Below are 25,249 nucleotides of genomic sequence, written 5' to 3'. Positions count from 1 at the left end.
TTGGATATCCCGAAATTGGGGAGAAAAAGCGGTAAAAAGTAACAAAAAAAAACAAAGAAAATTGCACAATCCTTCAATAATTTCGTCTTGGTAACTTGCTTAGATGAGTGCAGGCTGGTAAGAAGTTTTGAGTGACAGTCATTTAGATGTCAAATGAGAGAATGGTGGTGAAAAGCACATAGAAATCCTGAAGCTGTGTGTACCTCTTTCCCAAGAGAGACCTGGCCTTCAAGCCTTCTAATGCACTGTAATTGGAATCTTCAAGAAACAGCACAACCCATGCTTAGAAATATTTCACCTATGGACTGATTGCTGAGATGAGAATAGGATGTCAGGGAGTTTTTTAGTTTGACAGCCCAGTAGATCAGGATTTCTCAATCTTGGCCCTAGTTTCTCAATCTTGGCACCTTTTTGTTTTTGCCCTAGCACTCACCCACTTGATTCAACTAATCAACTCATCATCAAGCCTTTGATTTAAATCAGGTGTGTGAGTGCTAGGGCAAGAACAAAAATGTGCACCCCTTTGGGTCCCCAGGACCATGATTGAGAAACCTTGCTCTAGATGAACCCTTAGATAATGAGAGTATGCTGGTGAAGAATGGCACATAGAAAATCTGGGCTCTGTTACAATATCCATCCACACTAGCATACCACTTAGATGGAAACAGTGAATTGGGCATGCACTCTAGGAGGGTTTTGTCTAGAAGGGATACAGCTTTTGTCAAAATTGACTTTTTGTTGCAGGTTAGAAGAATTTACGCAGCAGGTTAGGAGAATTAACGTAGCAGGTTAGGAGAATTAGGTTAAGGTTTGGAAAAGGATTAAGGTTAGCTAAAATGCAAAAAAGAAAATCAACTTTTGACGTAATTTTGACAAGCTATATCCCATCTAGATATTACACTCTAGCGGTAGGCCTATGCTGCATGAACACTGAAATGTGAAGCTTTGAGTCCCAGCTGCATTTTTCCTTTGAGTTTGACCTGTGTTAGTGACTGAGACCGGGGCATATCAAAAGTATATCAGGTGGCATATCAAAAACCACTTTCAGAGACTGGGGAAGGTGATTTATCAAAACTAACTGGAGAGGAACGGTAAATGTGAATTGCAGAGGAAATGCAAAAGCGCCCAGGCAAAACCGCTGTTTGCTCAGCCTGTTGACTCTGGTCATTATTGGCACATTAAACCCCAACCTAGCAGACAAGTGTCTATCCAGCTGAACCACTGTTATGTCTCCCTCCCTCTATCTCATCACTCTCACTTTCTCTGCCTCTCTCTCCTGTCTCTCATTCTCTCTCTCTCGCTTTACTGACTAGTGTTGCACAATATACCGAAACTTCTGTACTTTTTAAAAATACTAAAACATGAAAAGCGGTTCGGTACTAGAATTGTTGTTACTTTCAGTACTTCTGTCAAATGTGTCTCACATCATATATGGATTGAGAGGATTGAGTCTGTCGAAGATTCAGAAAAATTACTAAAGGGGGCAGTAGCTAGCCAGGCTGCGCTTGCACATGCAGCTGACACCGCGCAAGCCACTTAAGAAGCAAGCAAGAAGAGCATGGCTTCTTCAAACGTAAACTTCATACCTCCACGGCCACAGTTTTTATTATAGCTCAGTGCCCGCAGCTTGTTGACAAAACTGGCTGCAGAAGCGAACTATGGGAATACTTTGATTACAGAGCAGATGAGGGCCAGCCCACCAAAACAACTAAGCAAAAGGTGTTACAAAGCAGTACAGTGCAGTTTATTAGGCTATAGATTAAATAAGTGATGAACTTCACAGGGTGGCAAAGTGATGAGCTTGATGCTCCTTTCCAATAAATATCGAGGGTCTTATTCTGGTAACATGATCGATGCTTGGTTGCAGTTTGACAAATATAAATAACACTCTTATCCATAATAATCTCATAATGTAGGTAGTCTACCTGCACTGTATCTGCCAGTTGTTGGCAATAGCGCATGTGCCAAGACCAGAGTGGGTACATTTGCTATATAACGCAACAGTTTTTGTGACATAACCATCAGTAGAGTTCAAAATGCGATGGAAACCTATTTTACTTGTATTTATATTCGGTACATGGGAATTTAACATAAAAAGTTATTTTTATGTGCACTGTCATCAAATAATCAAAGCTTGATGATGAGTTGGTTATTTGAATCAGTTGTGTAGTGCCGGGGAAGGGGTGGGGGGGGCTGCTGTAGACTAAATGTCTATGGTAGACTATTGCAATATAGAAGCTTCAGAAATTAGCTTCAATGTGTTTCTTTTTATGTCGTTTTGGAACTAAACTATTCATTTAATATATTAAACCATTTAGCTGTAATGAATAATGAATTATACTGTAGGTCTAAGGAATGTCATTTGACCCAATATTATGGCCATAGATGAGCAAATTAACTCTGTATCAAATTATATTTTAAAACAGTTTAGATGTAATTGTACAATTATTTTGTCAGCTCTGAGTCTTCTATATGGTTTTGTATGAGGAAAATTGAAGGTATTCTTCTGTTATTTAATAGTGTTTTATTTTTGCAAGGAATTGAATATAGAATATATATTTTATTTGTTATTTTATTTGTTCTACCAGTTATCAACATATTGTTCAATGTTTAAAAAATATGTATTATGATACTATATGTATCGAAGACAAATCTGAAGACACTCTCTCTCTCTCTCTCCCCTTCCTTCCTTCCTTTCTTCCTTGGCAAAAGATGTCTACATGTTATGGTTTTCTTTTCTATCTAAATTATGTGGTTAGCCATTGATCATGTAAACCTCACTTTGAAAATGACATTTAAATGAAAAGGATGTTGAAATGTTGAATGTTCGGTAGGCTATTCACTCAATTTATTTATATTTATTTCACCTTTATTTAACCAGGTAAGCCAGTTGAGAACAAGTTCTCATTTACAACTGCGACCTGGCCAAGATAAAGCAAAGCAGTGCGATAAAAAACAACACATATGGGGTAAACAAAACATAAAGTCAAAAATACAACAGAAAATATATATACAGAGTAGCAAGTTATGGAGGTAAGGCAATAAATAGGCCATAGTGCAAAATAATTACAAGAAATGTGACAGGATTCAAAACATATTTTATACTTGTTTATTGCATTGAATAAAACCTTTTAGTTTTGCAATTAACATTTTATGTTGGTTGTCTGGTTGTTATGCAATAAGGTCAGTCCATTGAAAGATTCACCACTTTATATCTCATAAAAATTGTAGAAGGCCATGGGTATGTTATTGGCAATGGGTGAAAGACATCACTTTTCAAAGAGGACTCGGATGGTACGAAGAATCCTACTGCTTCATGGTCAAAGTCCTCTCAGTGGTTGTAATGAAATTCGTTTCAGTCTCACCCATGATTACCCCTGCTCCAATCAACATTATTGCTGCTCATGGTCATATCTATTGCAGCTTTGTAGCTTTCATAAAGACTGTGGTAGAAACATATACACTTTTTATAAAATAGTACTATGATAAGAAAAATATTATTAGGCCTAGTTGTGGGACATTCTTGGATTTATTGTTGTCGTCCTCCATATAAGCTGTTTGGAAGACTTGTAGTATATAATTTATTTACCCAGACGAGCACCACATTCCCACTTAAATATTTGGTAGCGCATACCTGTTTTCTTAACCATGTCCTTTGCAGTTAGTAGACTTAGTACTGTGTGTGTGTGTGTGTGTGTGTGTATGTTTTTTATATCTATTTTTTTTCTTGCTTTACAGCGTTCTTGAGTATGTGTGTTTTTTCCCTGACTCCTCCAGAAAAGGGAGACTTCCTGGCTCTAGATCTGGGTGGGACCAACTTCCGGGTCCTGCTGGTGAAGGTGTCTGACAACGGGAAGCAGAAAGTGGAGATGGAGAACCAGATCTATGCCATTCCTGAGGAGCTGATGAGGGGAAGCGGCACAGAGGTGAGAGGAGAAGGGGGATGTTCATTTCAATGGACTTCAGGAATGACTGTTAACTGACCTAAATTCACACAGAAAATCCCTGCAATGGGCCAGATGCTTGACTTTTGACCTTATTACTGTGACCTCTTAAAGAGCCAATCAGGAGTTGAAACAATAACAAAGCAAACTCCCCACCACTGTTTCGGTAAAAAGCTGAGAGATGGGGCTGGAGAAATGTAATCACAGTTAAACTAATAAGCTCATGAGTTATTTATAAGTTATATTCTTCAAGAATCAACGGGTACATATAATTAATTTATAAGTCAAAAAATGGATGTAGCAACTGCTGATTGTCCCTTAAAACACTTTGCCTCAACGTTCAGACCAAGCAGTATCAATGTCGGTAGGTCTGATTTATGACATTTGTATGACATGCTGGGAAGAACATCTGGTTCTGGAATAGGTGTTTTGTAGGTATTTCTAGGTCTAACTGTGTTGGTAAAGAATCTCTGGGAAGTACGGAGGCTGGGTCAAGTTCAGTACGCGCAAAATAGAGAACTGAAAATAAAAACGTATTCAACAAGTACTAATTACCTCTTCATAGCAGACTTCGAAAAGGCATTTGATAAAGTACGACTGGGGTTTATATATACAGTGGGGAAAAAAAGTATTTAGTCAGCCACCAATTGTGCAAGTTCTCCCACTTAAAAAGATGAGAGAGGCCTGTAATTTTCATCATAGGTACACGTCAACTATGACAGACAAATTGAGAAAAAAAATCCAGAAAATCACATTGTAGGATTTTTTATGAATTTATTTGCAAATTATGGTGGAAAATAAGTATTTGGTCACCTACAAACAAGCAAGATTTCTGGCTCTCACAGCCTTGTAACTTCTTCTTTAAGAGGCTCCTCTGTCCTCCACTCGTTACCTGTATTAATGGCATCTGTTTGAACTTGTTATCAGTATAAAAGACACCTGTCCACAACCTCAAACAGTCACACTCCAAACTCCACTATGGCCAAGACCAAAGAGCTGACAAAGGACACCAGAAACAAAATTGTAGACCTGCACCAGGCTGGGAAGACTGAATCTGCAATAGGTAAGCAGCTTGGTTTGAAGAAATCAACTGTGGGAGCAATTATTAGGAAATGGAAGACATACAAGACCACTGATAATCTCCCTCGATCTGGGGCTCCACGCAAGATCTCACCCCGTAGGGTCAAAATGATCACAAGAACGGTGAGCAAAAATCCCAGAACCACACGGGGGGACCTAGTGAATGACCTGCAGAGAGCTGGGACCAAAGTAACAAAGCCTACCATCAGTAACACACTACGCCGCCAGGGACTCAAATCCTGCAGTGCAAGACGTGTCCCCCTGCTTAAGCCAGTACATGTCCAGGGCTGTCTGAAGTTTGCTAGAGTGCATTTGGATGATCCAGAAGAGGATTGGGAGAATGTCATATGGTCAGATGAAACCAAAATAGAACTTTTGGTAAAAACTCAACTCGTCGTGTTTGGAGGACAAAGAATGCTGAGTTGCATCCAAAGAACACCATACCTACTGTGAAGTATGGGGGTGGAAACATCATGCTTTGGGGCTGTTTTTCTGCAAAGGGACCAGGACGACTGATCCGTGTAAAGGAACGAATGAATGGGGCCATGTATCGTGAGATTTTGAGTGAAAACCTCCTTCCATCAGCAAGGGCATTGAAGATGAAACGTGGCTGGGTCTTTCAGCATGACAATGATCCCAAACACACCGCCCGGGCAATGAAGGAGTGGCTTCGTAAGAAGCATTTCAAGGTCCTGGAGTGGCCTAGCCAGTCTCCTGATCTCAACCCCATAGAAAATCTTTGGAGGGAGTTGAAAGTCTGTGTTGCCCAGCGACAGCCCCAAAACATCACTGCTCTAGAGGATATCTGCATGGAGGAATGGGCCAAAATACCAGCAACAGTGTGTGAAAACCTTGTGAAGACTTACAGAAAACGTTTGACTTGTGTCATTGCCAACAAAGGGTATATAACAAAGTATTGAGAAACTTTTGTTATTGACCAAATACTTATTTTCCACCATAATTTGCAAATAAATTCATTAAAAATCCTACACTGTGATTTTCTGGAATCTTTTTTCTCATTTTGTCTGTCATAGTTGACGTGTACCTATGATGAAAATTACAGGCCTCTCTCATCTTTTTAAGTGGGAGAACTTGCACAATTGGTGGCTGACTAAATACTTTTTTCCCCACTGTAAATGCCTGGAGCATTTCAATTTTGGAGAATCTCTTATAAAATGGGTTAATCATGTTTTCTTTTAAATCCATAACTTGAATCCCTCCAAAGCCTCAGAGGATCTAGAGACATTTTCTAACCTCTCTGGATTACAACCAAATTATGATAAATTTACTATATTACGTATTGGATCACTAAAAAATACATTTTTTTTACATTACCATGTAGTTTACCAATAAAATGGTCTGATGGTGATGTGGATATACTCGGAATACATATCCCAAATGAAATAAGTGATCTCACTCCAATAAATTTTAATAGAAAGTTAGCAAAAATAGATAAGATCTTGCTACCATGGAAAGGTAAATACCTGTCAATTTGTGGGGAAAAATCACCTTGATTAACTCTTTAGTATTATCCCAGTTTACCTATTTGCTTATGGTCTTGCCTACGCCTAGCAAACAGTTTTTTAAATTATATGAGAAAAGAATATTCCATTTTATTTGGAACGGCAAGCCAGACAAAATTAAAAGGGCCTATTTATATAATGAATATGAATTCGGAGGACAGAAATTATTAAATATGAAAGCATTAGACCTATCACTAAAAGCTTCAGTCATACAAAACTTATACTTAAATCCTAACTGGTTCTCTAGCAAATTAGTAAAAGATTGTCTCACCCAATGTTCAAGAATGGCCTTTTTCCCTTTATTCAGATTACAACCTCTCACTTTCAGTTATTTGAAAAGGAAATAATCTCCCAAATATAATTATTTCTAAAACAAGCCATAGAAAGTTGGTTGCAATTTCAATTTAATCCTCCAGAAACTACAGAAAAAATTATGCAACAAATATTGTGGTTAAACTCAAATATACTAATTGATAAAAAACCTTTTATTTTGACAAAATGTTTAAAAAAGGTATAATCTTCATAAATGATATCATCGGTAGGACTGGTGGAGTTATGCCGCACATGCAGCTAACAAAAACATATGGAAATGTCTGCTCTACCCAAAATTACAACCAAATAATTGCAGCATTACCGCAAAAATGGAAGAGGAAAGTGGAGGGGGGGGAAAAGTAAGGAACTTGTCTGTCGGCCTTGCATTAAAGAACATAATTTGTTAAAGAAAACTGTGATAAATAAAAAAGTATACCAGTTTCATTTAAGGACCAAAGGATTGACAGCCGTCCCATATAGATTGCAAAATAGTTGGGAAGAGATTTTTGACGTACCGATCCCATGGCATAGTGTTTATGAACTGATACGCAAAACGACGAATGTTATTTATATGGGGGATACAATCTTCCCAGCTCTGCAGATTTTGCTGCGAAGAGACAGAATCATTAGATCATTTATTTTGGTACTGTCCATTTGTAGCTTGTTTTTGGACACAGGTCCAGGAATGGGATTGCAATATTTACCTGGAGCTAACCCTGCAGATAGCATTACTGGGTGATCTGAAAAGTCATAGTCAATCGATCAATAATATAATAATACTTTGAGCAAAAAAAATTATTTTCAATTTACAACCTGTAGAAACAATGAGAATAGAAAGGTTCAGAACTTTTGTTAAACATCACAGTACAGTTGAAAAATATGGCAAATAGAAATCCAATATGTTAAGAGATAGATGGGTGGTGTTGAATGGAGTTGAAGGATGGGACTAATAACAACTAACAACAACAAGATAACTAATAATGTAGGCACGCTGTGTCCATAATAAGTATTTAGGTTATAGGTTGAGAGCTTTTGTGAAAGAGCACAGTTAGAAAGATATGGCATATAGAAGCAAACCGGATGGACATCATGAAAATGATCGGCGAGGTTGAGGGTAGAGGAAGTTCAGGAGTAAAAACAAACAAAATATAATTATTGTAAAATTGACTGTGTCCATAAAATGTATATAGTATGTATAAGCTTGAAGTAGAGGCCTAAGCATTGTTGTTCACTAGTTTACTCCAATTAGGGAAGGGGTGGTGGGGTTGGAAAGTAATAAAGGGAAATATATTTTTTAAAAGGATATGTATGTATGTATGTGTATATATAAATATATATATAATTTCTTTTTTTTTGCAAGAAAAAAAAAACATATGGGGGATTGGAAGTGATGTAGACAATTACATTCATGGAAGTTACAATCTATCTGCAATATTAAAGCTGATCTACCCCCTAAAAAAGTAATAAAATAAAAAGTACTAGTTACCTCCTCCATTTAAAAATGTTTTCTACCATTTGGTGCGTACTGAAAACAACCTTGTTTTGGTCCTCTAGGTTAGGGTTGTCAGATTTATCTCAGGGGTCGATTCCCATGGGGGGTATGAAAAAAAAAGAAAAGAAAAAAAAGTAATGTATGCACTAACTGTAAGTCGCTCTGGATAAGAGTGTCTGCTAAATGACTAAAATGTAAATGTAATGTGTTCAATAAGGGTTGAGGTTGGTAATGGCTATTATGTAATATTTTACCATAACATTATCATTTCGCTAAAATACAAGAAAAATGGGGTGGGAAAAACCATAGATCATATCAATGAACTGAAGCGGTTACTAGCACATTGACCAGTTTGCTGCTATATGTTAACACTTAACACCCCTCTGTTTCGCCCTTAGCTCTTCGACCACATTGCTGAGTGTCTTGCTAACTTCCTGGAGAAGCTGGGGATCAAGAACCAGAAGCTTCCTCTGGGCTTCACCTTCTCCTTCCCCTGCCAGCAGACCAAACTGGATGAGGTGAGGAATAGGGATGGGGACCATTGAGGACCGCATTAGAATTGTGATTTGGAGATTTAAGCCTTAAGAATGATCCAGAAGTTTTCATTGCCTGTGCGTGTGTGTGTTTATGCAGAGTATTCTGGTGTCATGGACCAAGGGCTTCAAGTCGCATGGGGTGGAAGGGAGAGACGTGGTCAGCCTTCTGAGGAAAGCCATTAAAAAGAGAGAGGTGAGTCAGTGGAAAATGAATGGGCTAAGGTTATGCACCAGTTGCAGCACTCTCTGTGCCTACTACCTTGCCACATCATGCTATTTTCCTTCCATACAGATAATGTATGGCCTCCCAGCAGCCTCCCAGACATTGCGTGCTATAAAAGTAATGTGACCATCTGATAAGTTATGCTGAAATTATAAACTGGGTGGTTCGAGCCCTGAATGCTGATTGGCTGACAGCCGTGGTATATCAGACCATATACCACGGATACGACAAAACATGTATTTTAACTGCTCTAATTACGTTGGTAACTAGTTTATAATAGCAATAAGGCACCTCTGTGGTTTGTGATATATGGCCAATATACGACGGCTAAGGGCTGTGTCCAGGCACTCGGCATTGTGTTGTGCATAAGAACAGCCCTTAGCCGTGGTATATTAGCCATATACCACACCCCCTCGGGCCTTATTGATTAAGTAGAACATGGCTTCAGGCCAGCACCATTAAGACTAGCTGAAACCCAGTGTTTATTCAAGTTTAGAAAGATACCATCACACTCAACCCACTTGGGGTTTTGAAAGTTAATAATTGATGCCTAAAACCGGTCCCAATATCAAACAAAAAAGATATGCCGCACAAATATATAATAAATCCAATAAATTATAATTTTATTACACAAAAGAGAACCAAGGTTCTTCTGTGTGATTTTTTTAAAATACTTTTTCTATTTTATAACAAGAGGCAGGGGAACATCACCAACCCTGAATAATGCTTGTTAGTAGCTGACATGTCTGTGTGACTTTGTTCCCATGCTTGCGGTTTTTAAGTACGATTCTTTTTTTCTTTTCTTTTTTTTTTGCACTGAAGAATCTTGGGAGTATTTACCCATTTTGTATGGAACAGTAAGTCAAACTCTTTACACTGAGCTTTACAGTGGTTATCCTTTCATGTTTAAGGGTGAATTCAAAACGCAGGGGTAAGTCATATGGCGGCAAGTAACCTAGCGGTTAGAGAGTTGGGCCAAGTGTACTTAACCCTAATTTGCTCCTGGGTACCGTATTACTTTGGCTGACCCTGTAAAACAACACATTTTACTGCACCTATCTGGTGTGACAATAAAACACCATTTATGTTTTATTTTTTTTATAGCCCACTGTGATGGCTATTATGGGAATGTACAGTGTGTGTGTACACAGTGCGTTTGGAAAGTATTCAGACCCCTTCACTTTTTCCACATTGTTACATTACCACCTTATTCTAAAATTGATTAAATAAATTTTTTCCCTCATCAATCTACACACAATACCCAATAAGGACAAAGCGAAAACATGTTTTGTTTTTTGGCTAATTTATAAAAAAATAAAATACATCTTATTCACATAAGTACTCAGACCCTTTGCTATGAGACTCGAAATTGAGCTCAGGTGCATTCTGTTTCCATTGATCATCCTTGAGATGTTTCTACAACTTGATTGGAGTCCACCTGTGGTAAATTCAATTGATTGGACATTATTTGGAAAGGCACTCACCTGTCTGTATAAGGTCCCACAGTTGACAGTGCATGTCAGAGCAAAAACCAAGCCATGAGGTCGAAGGAATTGTCCGCAGAGCTCCGAGACAGGATTGTGTCGAGGCACAGATCTGGGGAAGGGTACCAAAAAATTTCTGCAGCATTTGAAGATCCCCAAGAACACAGTGGCCTCAATCATTCTTAAATGGAAGAAGTTTGGAACCACCAAGACTCTCGTGCTTCTACATCTGCATTGCTTGCTGTTTGGGGTTTTAGGCTGGGTTTCTGTATAGCACTTTGTAAAATCTGCTGATGTAAAAAGGGCTTTATAAATCAAATTTGATTGATTGATTGCAGCACTCGACCAATCAGGCCTTTATGGTAGACTGGCCAGACGGAAGCCACTCCTCAGTAAAAGGCACACGACAGCCCGCTTGGACCCTAAAGACTCTCAGACCAAGACTCTCAGACTCTCAAACAAGATCCTCTGGTCTGATGAAAGCAATATTGAACTCTTTGGCCTGAATGCCAAGCGTGACGTCTGGAGGAAACCTGGCACCATCCCTACGGTGAAGCATGGTGGTGGCAGCATCATGCTGTGGGGATGTTTTTCACCAGCAGGGACTGGGAGACTAGTCAGGATCGAGGGAAAGCGGAACTGAGCAAAGTACAGAGAGATACTTGTCTGGCAGCGAAACAGTTCATTCAGCCTCATTTACTGCCTTTAAAAAAAAAACTTTGCTGATATGGCTGACTTTCTTAAACAAATGTGGTTTCTACTGACAATTGTCAAATGTACAAACTATGGCATAAGGGGATGACAAGCGGATAAGAGGAAATCCGTAATTTCGATTAAGACATTAATGAGTGAGCTAGGACGGACGTAGTCAATATAACTATTTGTTCAGCACTTTTGAAATGTACAGCGACAGAATTCAGAGCATGGGCTGTTCTTAGTGTTCTCCCTGTACACCAAGTCAGAACCTTAGGATAAATAAAGGGGGCATATAAGCAGACAATGAAAGCTCTTAAAATATTCAATTATTACATTTATCTAAAACGGGTTATAGGCTACATGTGCACCACCAAGTCAGAACAGTAGGCGAAATTAAGAGGGGAAAATAAACCAAATTATTAGGGTGAAGCACATGGGCTACTAACAGCTTACTACACAACATACACTTATGTATACTGTAGCTAAGAAAGTAATACTATCTCCCTGGCATATTACATCATTTATGCAGCAGCATACAATACATTTTTGGACTCACCTTGTTGTGCTGTGCTCACTTGATCAGGAAGGTGGCGCTGCGGTCCTTCATAGGCAAATTTTGTCATCAAACTGTCATCAACGTCTGGCATTCTCTGGATTTATGGTGCCTTTAAGACATTACATTTAAATTTTAGTCATTTAGCAGACGCTCTTATCCAGAGCAACTTACAGTTAGTGAGTGCATACATATTATTATTATTTTTTCATACAACTGGGAACTCTGAAGAAACAAGGTGAAATCATGATGACGTCAGTTATCTTCAGGTCGTAGCTCTAGAAAGAGGCCCGAGTTCCGGATTTACAATTCCGAGTTGGATGACTATTCAAAACGTATTTTCCCAGTCGGAGCTTGTTTTTCCCCGAGTTCCCAGTTGTTTTGAACTCACTGAAGTCAGATTTCGCAGTTACGAGTTAACAGTTGTTTTGAGCGCGGCACAAATCATGCTTCATTGACAGTATGGCCAATGTTGAATGTTTATCATTTTAAGCTTGGAAAAGAGACCCTTAATCCCAGACTTGGGACCACACAGCCACTCCACTGAATAGCAGGCTAGTGATTGCTTTGTAATGCTTGCAGTTAGCCACTGATTCCTTCCAAACCACTCAATGTTGAAATTGCGATTTCCAACTTTTTGTGTAATGTTTATGTCCAATGGCCGATGAGCACCGATACGTTTTATCTATAATTTCTCTTCATTATTTATCTTCATATGGCAAGGATTAAAAAGGATTTGCCAGTAAATTGTCGACTTGATTCATGATGATGACTGCTAGCTAAGATTTTGAAAGTATGATGTTGACATGATCAGTCCAATCAAAGCTACTGTAGATAGTGATTTGACGTCATTTTATCTGTGGCCATTAACCTTGAGCCTTCTTGGAAGGGCACTTCTAATGTAACTCTATGGCAGCACCCAAGGGGCTTGAATTTCTGAGCTCTACCCTTAGGCTCTGCCCCACCTGCCCTGAATGACGGGTCGCCACTTTGTAGGTGTGTATGTGTGTAATATGCACGGACCGGTTTGGATTTTTACTTTACCTTACATAAGGTGCCCCCGCACATTGACTCGGTACCGGTACCCCCTGTATATAGCCTCGCTATTGTTATTTTACTGCAGCTCTTTAAATTATTTGTTATTTTTATTTGTTATTCTTTTTTTATTTAATGTTTAATTTTTTGGGGTATTCTTAAAACTGCATTGTTGGTTAAGGGCTTGTAAGTAAGCATTTCACTGTAAGGTTGTATTCAGCGCATGTGACATAACATTTGATTTGATTACGGTATTTAAATGATTGGTTTGTTAAATGTAATAACGGAGTGATGAAACTCAAAAAATTATGGCAATCATCTGTTCTTACCGCCAGTAACAGTCTGCGAACAGTTGAGAACTACTAATGCACTTGAATCTTGACTGGTGCCAAAAGCACCTTAGAAATCAGCACAATGCCCATTGAAAATACATGGTCATAGAGGAGAATAATTATTCTGATAGTGACTTTCACAAAATAGCGGCACACAAATACAAAACAAATGTTTTACAGTGTGGAAATGAAAACAAATTAGTGAATGAAATGCAGAAATGGATATAAAACGGCAAAAAATATTTTGGGTTGAAGTTTGTATGAAACAATCTGTATTAAATAATCATTAGAGAGAAAGCGACATTAAAACCACTTAGAATGTATTTGTTGCCACCCTAGGGTCATGCACTACTCATGAAGCATATTTAGAATTTTCATTATTCAAATACATAAAACAGTCATGCCGTCAAATGAGAAAAATATTGTGATATATTTTGGCCATATCGCCCAGCCCTAGGTTGCCCCAGTCTGGGACAGAACCTACTCTGTTGCATTTGTAACATTTCTTCATTAATGTATCAAGTTAAACTCTTCAGTGGCTTGTTCCCTGTGTCTTTTACCACTTGAAAAAGTAATAACCATTTAGTTTGCAAGCAAAATTGAAAGCTAGTTTGAGTTTAGGCCAGGGCACATATTGGTTTCCTTACCTGTAAGCATTCTATGGACAAGGTATGACAGGAATCCATGCTTTGGTTTAAGCGGCGTTCGAATACTCATACTAACCGTACTATTTGTGACGTAAATTGAGTATGTAGTCATAGTATGGATATAGTTAGTTTGCCAAAAGTTCCCGGATGTCGTACTAAATTCGCCAAAATACAAAGTATACAAGCAGTGGACACTATTTCCGGGCTTTTAGGGCCCATAATGCAATTCTTCAGAAAATGGGCATGGCTTCACAACGTTTTCAGATTTTTTACATTTTAGTCATTTAGCAGACGCTCTTATCCAGAGCGACTTACAGTTAGTGAGTGCATACATTATTTTTTTATACTGGCCCCCCGTGGGAAACGAACCCACAACCCTGGCGTTGCAAACGCCATGCTCTACCAACTGAGCTACATCCCTGCCGGCCATTCCCTCCCCTACCCTGGACGAATTGTGTGCCGCCCCATGGGTCTCCCGGTCGCGGCCGGCTACGACAGAGCCTGGATTCGAACAAGGATCTCTAGTGGCACAGCTAGCACTGCGATGCAGTGCCTTAGACCACTGCGCCACTCGGGAGACAATTTTGAAGAAAATGGCGGAAAATATGCAGCCGAAGTCCGACGAGAGCAGATACAAATTCATTGCTTCAACTAATTATGACAAATGTTAAGAAAATGTTGAGCAATGTAATAAAGTAAGGACTTTTCAAATAAGTTACGTTACGTTGGCTGACAATTTGTTAGCTACCCTATCCTTACGAACCACATAGCATTTAATCAGTATGTACCAGAATGTTAGCTAGTTACCTAACGTTAGTTGGTTACTAATACATCGAACTTGCCAGGCAGTATATTAACTATATGCTATCTAACTACCAAACGTTTATTGACATGATTATTCATGTCATTCTTAGCTAAGTGGTATAGTCGTTGTGCCTTCTCAATGGACATTGTTAATTCTGACTATCTTCTCTGATTTCAGAGCACTCTCGTCTGAGTGTGCCAGAGCGCAGAATAACTGTTGAATTTACGAACGCTCAACACCCGTTGAATATGGGCGGTGTCAGTAAACGTCGGCAAAAAGAAGCGTAGTTAAATTGTTGCCAGCAGCACATTTAAAGTCACCAACGCTCTGGATAACATGAAAACAGCCTAAGCAGCTCTGCTAGGGCAAGTAAAATGGTCAGAGTGAGGTGTTCTCTCATTTGTGTCTGGAAGTAGCTAGCCAACATTAGCCAGTTAGCTTGGGTGCTTGACTGCCGTTGTGAGGTCAGAACGCTCGGATCAACCCTACTCCTCAGCCAGAGCGTCCAGTGTGCGTTCTGAAGACTCTGGCCGAACGGACAATCTGACAATGTTCTAGATTTACGAACGCCCAGAGCTCACTCTGAGCGCACTCTGGCACTCCAGATTGAATTTACGAACACACCCGAAATTGTAAAATGTCTAGCTAGTCATTTGTTATGCTAACATGCTAGCAAGAGGTGGCATAGCAACAGCATCAACTTCAGGTAGACAGGCAAAGCGCTAGAACACTCAATTGAAGCGATACAGTTAGTGTACAGTATACTAAAATGAACTATTAGTATGTAGTATAGTATATACTCATTAAGTATGTAGTATACAGTATGTTAGTATGGGTATTTGAACACCACTTTAGTTTCCCTAGCATGTTTTTAAATGCTAACATTTTATCATTTGTGGCACAAATCCCATGCAAGTCATGGACCTACATAACATTTTTCGCGCATTATGTTCAAATCCTCAGTTATCTGAAATTGATTGTAGCTTATCAAAGAGGATTCAGACATGATGTACGACATGCATGCTAAAACGTGTGGATTTGGAAATAGTGCCAGGGTAACTAAACCAAAGCATGGATTCCTGTCATACCTTGTCCATAGACTACTTACAGGGTAAGGAAACCATTATGTAATTTGGGTGTGATTAAATTGGCTGCTAATAACATCTGACTAGGAGTGCTGATCTAGGATCAGATTAGCCTTTTAGATCAGAATAAATAAGATTACATGGACATGAGGGACCTGATCCTAGAACAGCACTACTACCCTGATCACACCCTGCATCTTAATAATATAACAACAAATATAATATGCCATTTAGCAGACGCTTTTATCCAAAGCGACTTACAGTCATGCGTGCATACATTTTATTTTTTTGTGTATGGGTGGTCCCGGGGATCGAACCCACTACCTTGGCGTTACAAGCGCCGTGCTCTACCAGCTGAGCTACAGAGGACCACTGACTTGTTGTTCTTCATAGGAGTTGCATCATGCGTAATGATTTCAGTCACAGCACGCTGGCTACTAGGTGAGTCACTTGATAAGTTAATTATGCAGTATCTATTTCTCCCTAGGACTTTGACATTGACATTGTGTCTGTGATCAACGACACTGTGGGCACCATGATGACCTGTGGATACGATGACCATCACTGTGAAATAGGCCTCATTGTCGGTAAGTCTCACCCGGATCCTATTGTACGTATATGGGGATTAGTGAAAATGTGTGTAATGGCACAGTAGGGTTGGGTGATATTACGATATGTCTATCGAAGATGATTGACAATCATTGTCGATGGTGATGACATTGTGATGTGACAGACGACGGTTTAGCCTATTAGCCTACCTTGACTGCCACCTCGCAGTGGCAGTGCACAGCAGGGCAGCACATGAGTGACATTCCAAGTCATTTTCCTATTTGCCATAACCTATTTCAATAAATACGTTATATACATTTAAATTTTAGTCATTTAGCAAACGATCTTATCCAGAGCGACTTAGAGTTAGTGCATTCATCTTAAGATGGCTAGGTTGGACAACATTTACATTTTTACATTTTCGTCATTTAGCAGACGCTCTTATCCAGAGCGACTTACAAATTGGTGCATTTACCTTATGATAGCCAGTGGGACAACCACTTTACAATATATATATTTTTGTTATATATATATATTTTTTGGGGGGGGGTGGGGTAAGGGGGGGGTAGAAGGATTACTTTATCCTATCCCAGGTATTCCTTAAAGAGGTGGGGTTTCAAGTGTCTCCGGAAGGTGGTCGCTGTCCTGGCGTCGTGAGGGAGCTTGTTCCACCATTGGGGTGCCAGAGCAGCGAACAGTTTTGACTGGGCTGAGCGGGAACTGTGCTTCCGCAGAGGTAGGGGGGCCAGCAGGCCAGAGGTGGATGAACGCAATGCCCTCGTTTGGGTGTAGGGACTGATCAGAGCCTGAAGGTACGGAGGTGCCGTTCCCCTCACAGCTCCGTAGGCAAGCACCATGGTCTTGTAGCAGATGCGAGCTTCAACTGGAAGCCAGTGGAGTGTGCGGAGGAGCGGGGTGACGTGAGAGAACTTGGGAAGGTTGAACACCAGACGGGCTGCGGCATTCTGGATGAGTTGTAGGGGTTTAATGGCACAGGCAGGGAGCCCAGCCAACAGTGAGTTGCAGTAATCCAGACGGGAGATGACAAGTGCCTGGTTTAGGACCTGTGCCGCTTCCTGTGTAAGGCAGGGTCGTACTCTGCGAATGTTGTAGAGCATGAACCTACAGGATCGGGTCACCGCCTTGATGTTAGCGGAGATCAACAGGGTGTTGTCCAGGGTCACGCCAAGGCTCTTTGCACTCTGGGAGGAGGACACAACGGAGTTGTCAACCGTGATGGCGAGATCATGGAACGGGCAGTCCTTCCCCGGGAGGAAGAGCAGCTCCGTCTTGCCGAGGTTCAGCTTGAGGTGGTGATCCGTCATCCACACTGATATGTCTGTCAGACATGCAGCGATGCGATTCGCCACCTGGTTATCAGAAGGGGGAAAGGAGAAGATTAATTGTGTGTCGTCTGCGTAGCAATGATAGGAGAGGCCATGTGAGGATATGACAGAGCCAAGTGACTTGGTGTATAGCGAGAATAAGAGAGGGCCTAGAACTGAGCCCTGGGGGACACCAGTGGTGAGAGCATGTGGTGCGGAGACAGATTCTCGTCACGCCACTTGGTAGGAGCGACCGGTCAGGTAGGACGCAATCCAAGAGTGAGCCGCGCCAGAGATGCCCAACTCGGAGAGGGTGGAGAGGAGGATCTGATGGTTCACAGTATCAAAGGCAGCAGATAGGTCTAGATGGACGAGAGCAGAGGAGAGAGCGTTAGCTTTAGCAGTGCGGAGAGCCTCTGTGACACAGAGAAGAGCAGTCTCAGTTGAATGACCAGTCTTGGAACCTGACTGGTTAGGATCAAGAAGGTCCTTCTGAGAGCGATAGCAAGAGAGTTGGCTAAAGACGGCACGCTCAAGAGTTTTGGAGAGAAAAGAAAGAAGGGATACTAGTCTGTAGTTGTTGACATCGGAGGGATCGAGTGTAGGTTTTTTGAGAAGGGGTGCAACTCTCGCTCTCTTGAAGACGGAAGGGACATAGCCAGCGGTCAAGGATGAATTGATGAGCGAGGTGAGGTAAGGGAGAAGGTCTCCGGAAATGGTCTGGAGAAGAGAGGAGGGGATAGGGTAAAGCGGGCAGGTTGTTGAGCGGCCGGCCGTCACAAGTCGCAAGATTTCATCTGGAGAGAGAGGGGAGAAAGAAGTCAAAGCATAGGGTAGGGCAGTGTGAGCAGGATCAGCGGTGTCATCTGACTTAACTTATTTTCAAAATGATTGACGAAGTCATCCACAGAGAGGGAGGAGGGAGGGGGAGGAGGAGGAGGATTCAGCAGGGAGGAGAAGGTGGCAAAGAGCTTCCTAGGGTTAGAGGCAGAGGCTTGGAATTTAGAGTGGTAGAAAGTGGCTTTAGCAGCAGAAATAGAGGAAGAAAATGTAGAGAGGAGGGAGTGAAAAGATGCCAGGTCCGCAGGGAGTCTAGTTTTCCTCCATTTCCGCTCGGCTGCCCGGAGCCCTGTTCTGTGAGCTCGCAATGAGTCGTCAAGCCACGGAGCAGTAGGGGAGGACCGAGCTGGCCAGGAGGATAGGGGACATAGAGAGTCAAAGGATGCAGAAAGGGAGGAGAGGAGGTTTGAAGAGGCAGAATCAGGAGATTGGAGGGAAAAGGATTGAGCAGAGGGAAGAGATGATAGGGTGGAAGAGGAGAGAGTAGCGGGAGAGAGAGAGCGAAGGTTGCGACGGCGCATTACCATCTGAGTAGGGGCAGAGTGAGTAGTGTTGGAGGAGAGCGAGAGAGAAAAGGATACAAAGTAGTGGTCGGAGACTTGGAGGGGAGTTGCAGTGAGATTAGTAGAAGAACAGCATCAAGTAAAGATGAGGTCAAGCGTATTGCTTGCCTTGTGAGTAGGGGGGGACGGTGAGAGGGTGAGGTCAAAAGAGGAGAGGAGTGGAAAGAAGGAGGCAGAGAGAAATTAGTCAAAGGTAGACGTAGGGAGGTTAAAGTCACCCAGAACTGTGAGGGGTGAGCCATCCTCAGGAAAGGAACTTGTCAAGCTCATTAATGAACTCTCCAAGGGAACCTGGAGGGCGATAAATGATAAGGATGTTAAGCTTGAATGGGCTAGTGACTATGACAGCATGGAATTCAAATGAGGAGATAGACAGATGGGTCAGGGGAGAAAGAGAGAATGTCCACTTGGGAGAGATGAGGATTCCTGTGCCACCACCCCGCTGACCAGATGCTCTCGGGTATGCGAGAACACATGGACAGACGAGGAGAGAGCAGTAGGAGTAGCAGTGTTTTCTGTGGTAATCCATGTTTCCGTCAGCGCCAAGAAGTCGAGGGACTGGAGGGTAGCATAGGCTGAGATGAACTCTGCCTTGTTGGCCGCAGAACGGCAGTTCCAGAGGCTGCCGGAGACCTGGAACTCCACGTGGGTCGTGCATGCAGGGACCACCAGGTTAGAGTGGCAGCAGCCAAGCGGTGTGAGGCGTTTGTATAGCCTGTGCGGAGAGGAGAGAACAGGAATAGACAGACACATAGTTGACAGGCTACAGAAAAGGCTACACTAATGCAAAGGAGATCGGAATGAAATTAACTAAACATCTGGGGAAGGGAGGCCTCCCTCACTAACTTTTCACTGAAACACTCAAATACAACTCTTCCAACTTCCACTTGAGAAATTATAATTGTTGTAATCTACAGTGGTTCAATGTTTCCAGGAATAGACTCTAACTTAGTTTAACTTGGTACAGTATTCTTCCGTGAAAACCGCGCAGGGCACCGTATCCTATGACGCCAGAGCTAACTTGCATCCAATAACACACGGTTTAGCACCAATACTTGGTTACAACAAACTACCAACGGATCATTCGTGTCCGTGTCTAGTTCCTTTCATAACGCAGAAGTAATTAAACGTTGGCTAGCTAGCACAAAGTCAGTCATGCTAGCTACACAAGTTGACCACACATCTCGAAAGTTCAGAAAGTGAAGCTTACGTTGCAAAATTCTCAATACTCGGTCACAACAGACTACCAATAGTGTGTTAACACGCTAAACAGATCATTTGTGTCCGTGTATAACGTTGTGTAAGGTTTTGGGTTAGTTTTTACAGTTTGAGTGAGTACGTCGTCAACTTATTCAGCCAGTTAGTTAGCTAGCTAGAATAGTTAGCATATTAGCTAGCCATTGCTCTCAGTCAGCGAACCAACCCCTCCCAACACGGTATTAAACACAGAGAGCCAAGCTAACGTTAAGTCACCCATGTCTTGAATTCCTTTTGAAAGACTCTGGTTACCAGTATGTACAGATGAAAAATAAATATAGGTTATAACTTACCCTTAGTAGCTACTGATAGCTAGTTAAGTGTAGAGCTAGCTACTGAATTGATTTAGCCAGTTCGCGTCTGTCCCAAACGAGAGAAAGCGTCTCCAAATATTACAGTAGCTGCTAACTACCTAGCGTTAACGTTTCAGGTAATGAGGTTAGAAAAACAGCTGAATGGTAGGTAGCTAGCTAGCATAATTACAGGCACTCTTAAGCATGAAATAACATTGGAAACAACTATCCACAGTTGCCAATAGTTACCAGTAGCTTCCCGCTAGCTAGCTAGCTATATTGGTCCAGGTAGTGTGTTAGCTAGCCTCGTGCTTCACCGGGCTCAGCCGAATACAATACAATAACTACAATAACTACCTACGATTCCAAACTACAATTCCTTACTACAATACCTATCTACAATCTAAATGCATGGTTTAAGCTTTACTTTACTTTACTTTACTCGACACCATATAAAGAAGAAGCCAAGCTTACCTCCCGCTTATAGAAACACAACCTCACCCCATCGCGTCCGACATCTAGACAACCACATACTGTATCTCAGTCATAGTAAGTACATCTTTGTTCAATAAAGTAGCTATCAGTAAAGTCAGAGCTAGTCGGGGGAGTCAAGTTAGTGCAGGGGTTTGATGGCGCAAGCGGTGAGCCCAGCCAACAGCGTGTTGCAGTAGTCCAGACGGGAGAGGACAAGTGCCTGGATTAGGACCTGCGCCACTTCCTGTGTGAGGTAGGGTCGTACTCTAAGGATGTTGTAGAGCAGAGTCACTGACTTAAATGTTTGCAGAGAACGACAGGGTGTTGTCCAGGGTCACACCAAGGTTCTTCGCTCTCTGGGAGGGAAGGTTATTTGCTGTCTGGGAGGGGGAGACAGTCTTGAAGCCTGACTGGTTAGGGTCAAGAAGATTGTTCTGAGAGATAGTGAGAGAATTGGTCAGAGACAGCACGTGTTTTGGAAATAAAATAATGAAGGGATACCGGGCTGTAGTTTGACGTCAGAGGGGTCGAGTGTTGGTTTCATGAGGAGGGGAGCGACTCTGGCCATTTTGAAGTCAGAGGGGACGCAGCTAGTGGTCAGGGATGAGTTGATGAGAGAAGTGAGGAATGGGAGAAGGTCTCCAGAGATGGTCTGGAGAAGGGAGGAGGGGATGGGGTCGAGCAGGCAGGTTGTTGGGTGGCCGGACCTCACCAGTCTCAGGATTTAATCTGGAGAGAGAGGGGAGAAAGATCAAGGCGTAGGGTAGTTGTGTGTGAGTGGGACCAGTGGACTCAATAGGCTGAGTGAATGAGGAGCGGATGTCGTCAACCTTCTTTTCAAAGTAGTTGACAAAGTCGTACGCAGAGAGGGAGGAGGGAGGGGGTGGAGAATTAAGGAGGGAGGAGAAGGTGGAAGATTGTTTCCTACGGTTAGAGGCAGAAGCTTGAAATGTTGATTGATAGAAATTGGCATTAGCAGCGGAAACAGAGGAAGAGAAGGTAGAGAGGAGGGAGTGAAAGGATGATAGGTCCTCCGGAGGTTTAGTTTTCAATCATTTTTGCTCAGCTGCCCGCAGCACTGTTTTGTAAGCTCGCAATGAGTCACTCAGCCACGGAGTAGAAGGGGAGGGCCGAGCCGGCTGGGAGGAAAGGGAACAGTGGAAGTCATAGGATGCAGAAAGGGAGAAGAGTAGAGTTGAAGAGGCAAATTCAGGAGACAGGAGGGAGAAGGATTTAGCAGAAGGGAGAGATGATAGGATAGAAGAGGTAGAGTAATGAGAGAGCGAAGATTGCAATGGCGCATGACCATCTGGGTAGGGTTTGAGGAGAGGGAGACAGAAAAGGAAATAAAGGAAACAAAGTATCAGAGACCTGGAGGGGCATTGCAATGAGATTAGTAGGCGAACAGCCTCTTGTAAAGATGATGTCAAGTGTATTCCCTGCTTTGTGAGTGGGAGGGGACTGGGAAAGGGTGAGGTCAAGAGGCAAGAAGTGGAAAGAAAGAGTTGGAAATAAATGAATCGAAGGCAGACCTCGGGAGGTTGAAGTCGCCCAGTACGAAGAGCAATGACTGTCAGGATATGAGCTTATCAAGGTGTCAAGCTCATTGAGGAACTCTTAAGGGCACCTGGTGGGCGATAGATGACAACAATGTTAAGCTTAAATGGACAAGTGACAACATGGAATTCAAATGAGGAGATGAACAGGTGAGTGAGGGAGAAAAAATAATCTCCATTTAGGAGAAATTAGTAGTCCTGTGCCAGCACGTTGACGACCAGTTGCACTCGTACTATGAGAGAATACGTAGTCAGATGAAGAGAGCAGCTGGAGTAGCAGTGTTCTCTGGGGGGATCCATGTCTCCATCAGGGCCAAAAAGTCTAGGGACTGAATGGCTGCATAGGCTGAGATGAACTCGGCGTTCTTGACCGCAGATCGGCAGTTCCAAACATTTTTACATTACATTTTAGTCATTTAGCAGACGCTCTTATCCAGAGCGACTTACAGTTAGTGAATACATTTTTAATTTTTTTATACTGGCCCCCCGTGGGAATCGAACCCACAACCCTGGCGTTGCAAACGCCATGCTCTATCAACTGAGCTACATCCCTGCCGGCCATTCCCTCCGCTACCCTGGACGACGCTGAGCCAATTGTGCGCCGCCCATCAGTCTCCCGGTCGCGGCCGGCTGCGACAGAGCCTGGATTCGAACCAGGATCTCTAGTGGCACAGTTAGCACTGCGAAGCAGTGCCTTAGACCACTGCGCCACTCAGGAGACAAACGCTGCCGAGACCAGGAATTAATGGGTTGAATTGTGCGCGCAGGGTACACTAAATTGGAAAGGTTGCAGCAAAGGGGTGGGGAGCGTCTGTAAAGCCTAGAGGGAGACGTACGAACAGGTATAGAAAACACACACATGGTTGCCAAAGCTACAGAAGAGCAAAATGAGATAATCTGAAAATAACAAGGTTAGATACTCAAGTGAGTGAGTGGTGCCTTAATAATAATAATAATAATAATAATATGCCATTTAGCAGACGCTTTTATCCAACACGACTTAGTCATGCGTGCATACATTTTTTATTTTGTGTATGGGTGGTCCCGGGGATCGAACCCACTACCCTGGCGTTACAAGCGCCGTGCTCTACCAGCTGAGCTACAGAGGACCACCAGCCTTCCTCAAACAACTTCGCAGAACTGTCTTTGTTTTGGCGATGAGACTGACACGACCGTCGCTTACAGTGGTCCTCTGTAGCTCAGCTGGTAGAGCACGGCGCTTGTAACGCCAAGGTAGTGGGTTCGATGCCCGGGACCACCCATACACAAAAAAAATGATGCACGCATGACTGTAAGTCGCTTTGGATAAAAGCATCTGCTAAATGGCATATTATTATTATATTATTACAGCTGGAGCTGAGAAAACAGGGGAGACTGAAGTACTAACACTAATTGCTAATTGCCTAGCAGAGGTGAAGTGCACACCTCCCGGTACTAATTGTTGATTGCCTAACAGAGGAGAAACCACTCCTCCTCCAATACAGCCACTGATTACCAAAACAACAACAGTCCCAAATTGCCCTGCCCATTAATCCTGGTTGATGTGTCAACAATCAGCTGCAAGTTATGAGCAGTCAGCAGTTCACACACCAAGTAGGCTACTGGGATCACAGACGGCACTTAAAGTAGTTAAAGTAGATGGCCCTAGCTAGCAAAAAGACAGTACTAGACAACAACAGATTAAGACAATAATTATACTTATACAGAACGCAAGAGAGAGCAAAGAATTCCACCAAAGCAGCGCAAAATGTCCAGTCAGAAAAAATTGTTTCTCTGTCGGATGCACGTGCCTTATAGCCTAAACTTGTAAATTTTTTAAATAATGGACACTTCCTAAGTATCTTGCTAAGTATCTAGCAGTTAATTTTTTGGGGGGGGGCTATATTCCCTGGTCTCCATTCGATAGGCTTTGAATGACTTTGGGCTACACTTTCATTGTTTTATACATGCATGGCTTTCTCCCGATCAAACAATTAATAATTCTAACGGAGTTCCATCTCAAAAAGTTGTTTCAATGGCCTAAAAAACGTAAGGTAGCCAGAGTAAGGATGGGCATTTGAAATAATTTCACTATTCAAATAATATATCTTGAATTCTTTTTCCGGATATCTGGATAGTCTAAATACATGTACAAAAAATATATATATATATTGTTTAAACTTGGTAACTGGCTTGCTGTGCAGCCTGCGCGACTTGGGCGCTCTGTTTGCTTGCAGCAGTGTGGGGGATTAGGCCGATAAGTTTGACATGAGAGGGAAGCCATACAGACTCGCGCTAGTTTGACAAACTTGTAGATGCCATAGGTTATCTATCATCCCATCTGGTAGTGCTTCTCTTGACTGCATCAAATCGATGTAATAAAGTTAGCTAAAATAGATTAGCCTAAGCTACCTAGGCTAATTGAAGCTATTTTGCTGCACTTCCCGTCCTTCTCTACAACAACTACATTCAGATTAAACAACAGCCTACCTGATGGTTGCTTGTTGTAGCCTACTCCTTCTCATTTAGCTAATTGAATTCCATAATTTTAATTCAATTTTGCATTGATTAGAAATCTCCCACGTTGCTTGCCACACATGGAAGCACAGACTGTAGCCTAGTGCCACTTTGATTGCCCGACAATAACAACAAACGTGTGAAACCTG

The 25,249-nt window shown here is 42.0% G+C and overlaps 1 protein-coding gene across 1 annotated transcript in view; it reads left to right on the top strand.

Annotated features, from left to right (window-relative positions):
• The window catches only part of LOC121530651 (hexokinase-2-like), a 68,560-nt gene that overhangs the window by 18,202 nt on the left and 25,109 nt on the right, over window positions 1–25,249 (top strand). Inside the window, exons 3-6 of the mRNA XM_041835775.1 lie at window positions 3,778–3,926; window positions 8,750–8,869; window positions 8,985–9,080; window positions 16,235–16,334. Coding sequence (XP_041691709.1) covers window positions 3,778–3,926; window positions 8,750–8,869; window positions 8,985–9,080; window positions 16,235–16,334 — 465 coding nt within the window. The remainder of the gene's footprint in view (window positions 1–3,777; window positions 3,927–8,749; window positions 8,870–8,984; window positions 9,081–16,234; window positions 16,335–25,249) is intronic.

The sequence above is a fragment of the Coregonus clupeaformis genome, chromosome 18, assembly GCF_020615455.1.
Source record: "Coregonus clupeaformis isolate EN_2021a chromosome 18, ASM2061545v1, whole genome shotgun sequence".
NCBI lineage: Eukaryota > Metazoa > Chordata > Actinopteri > Salmoniformes > Salmonidae > Coregonus > Coregonus clupeaformis.
Note: the sequence above shows the minus strand (reverse complement) of the source record. Positions and strands in the feature narration are given on the sequence as shown.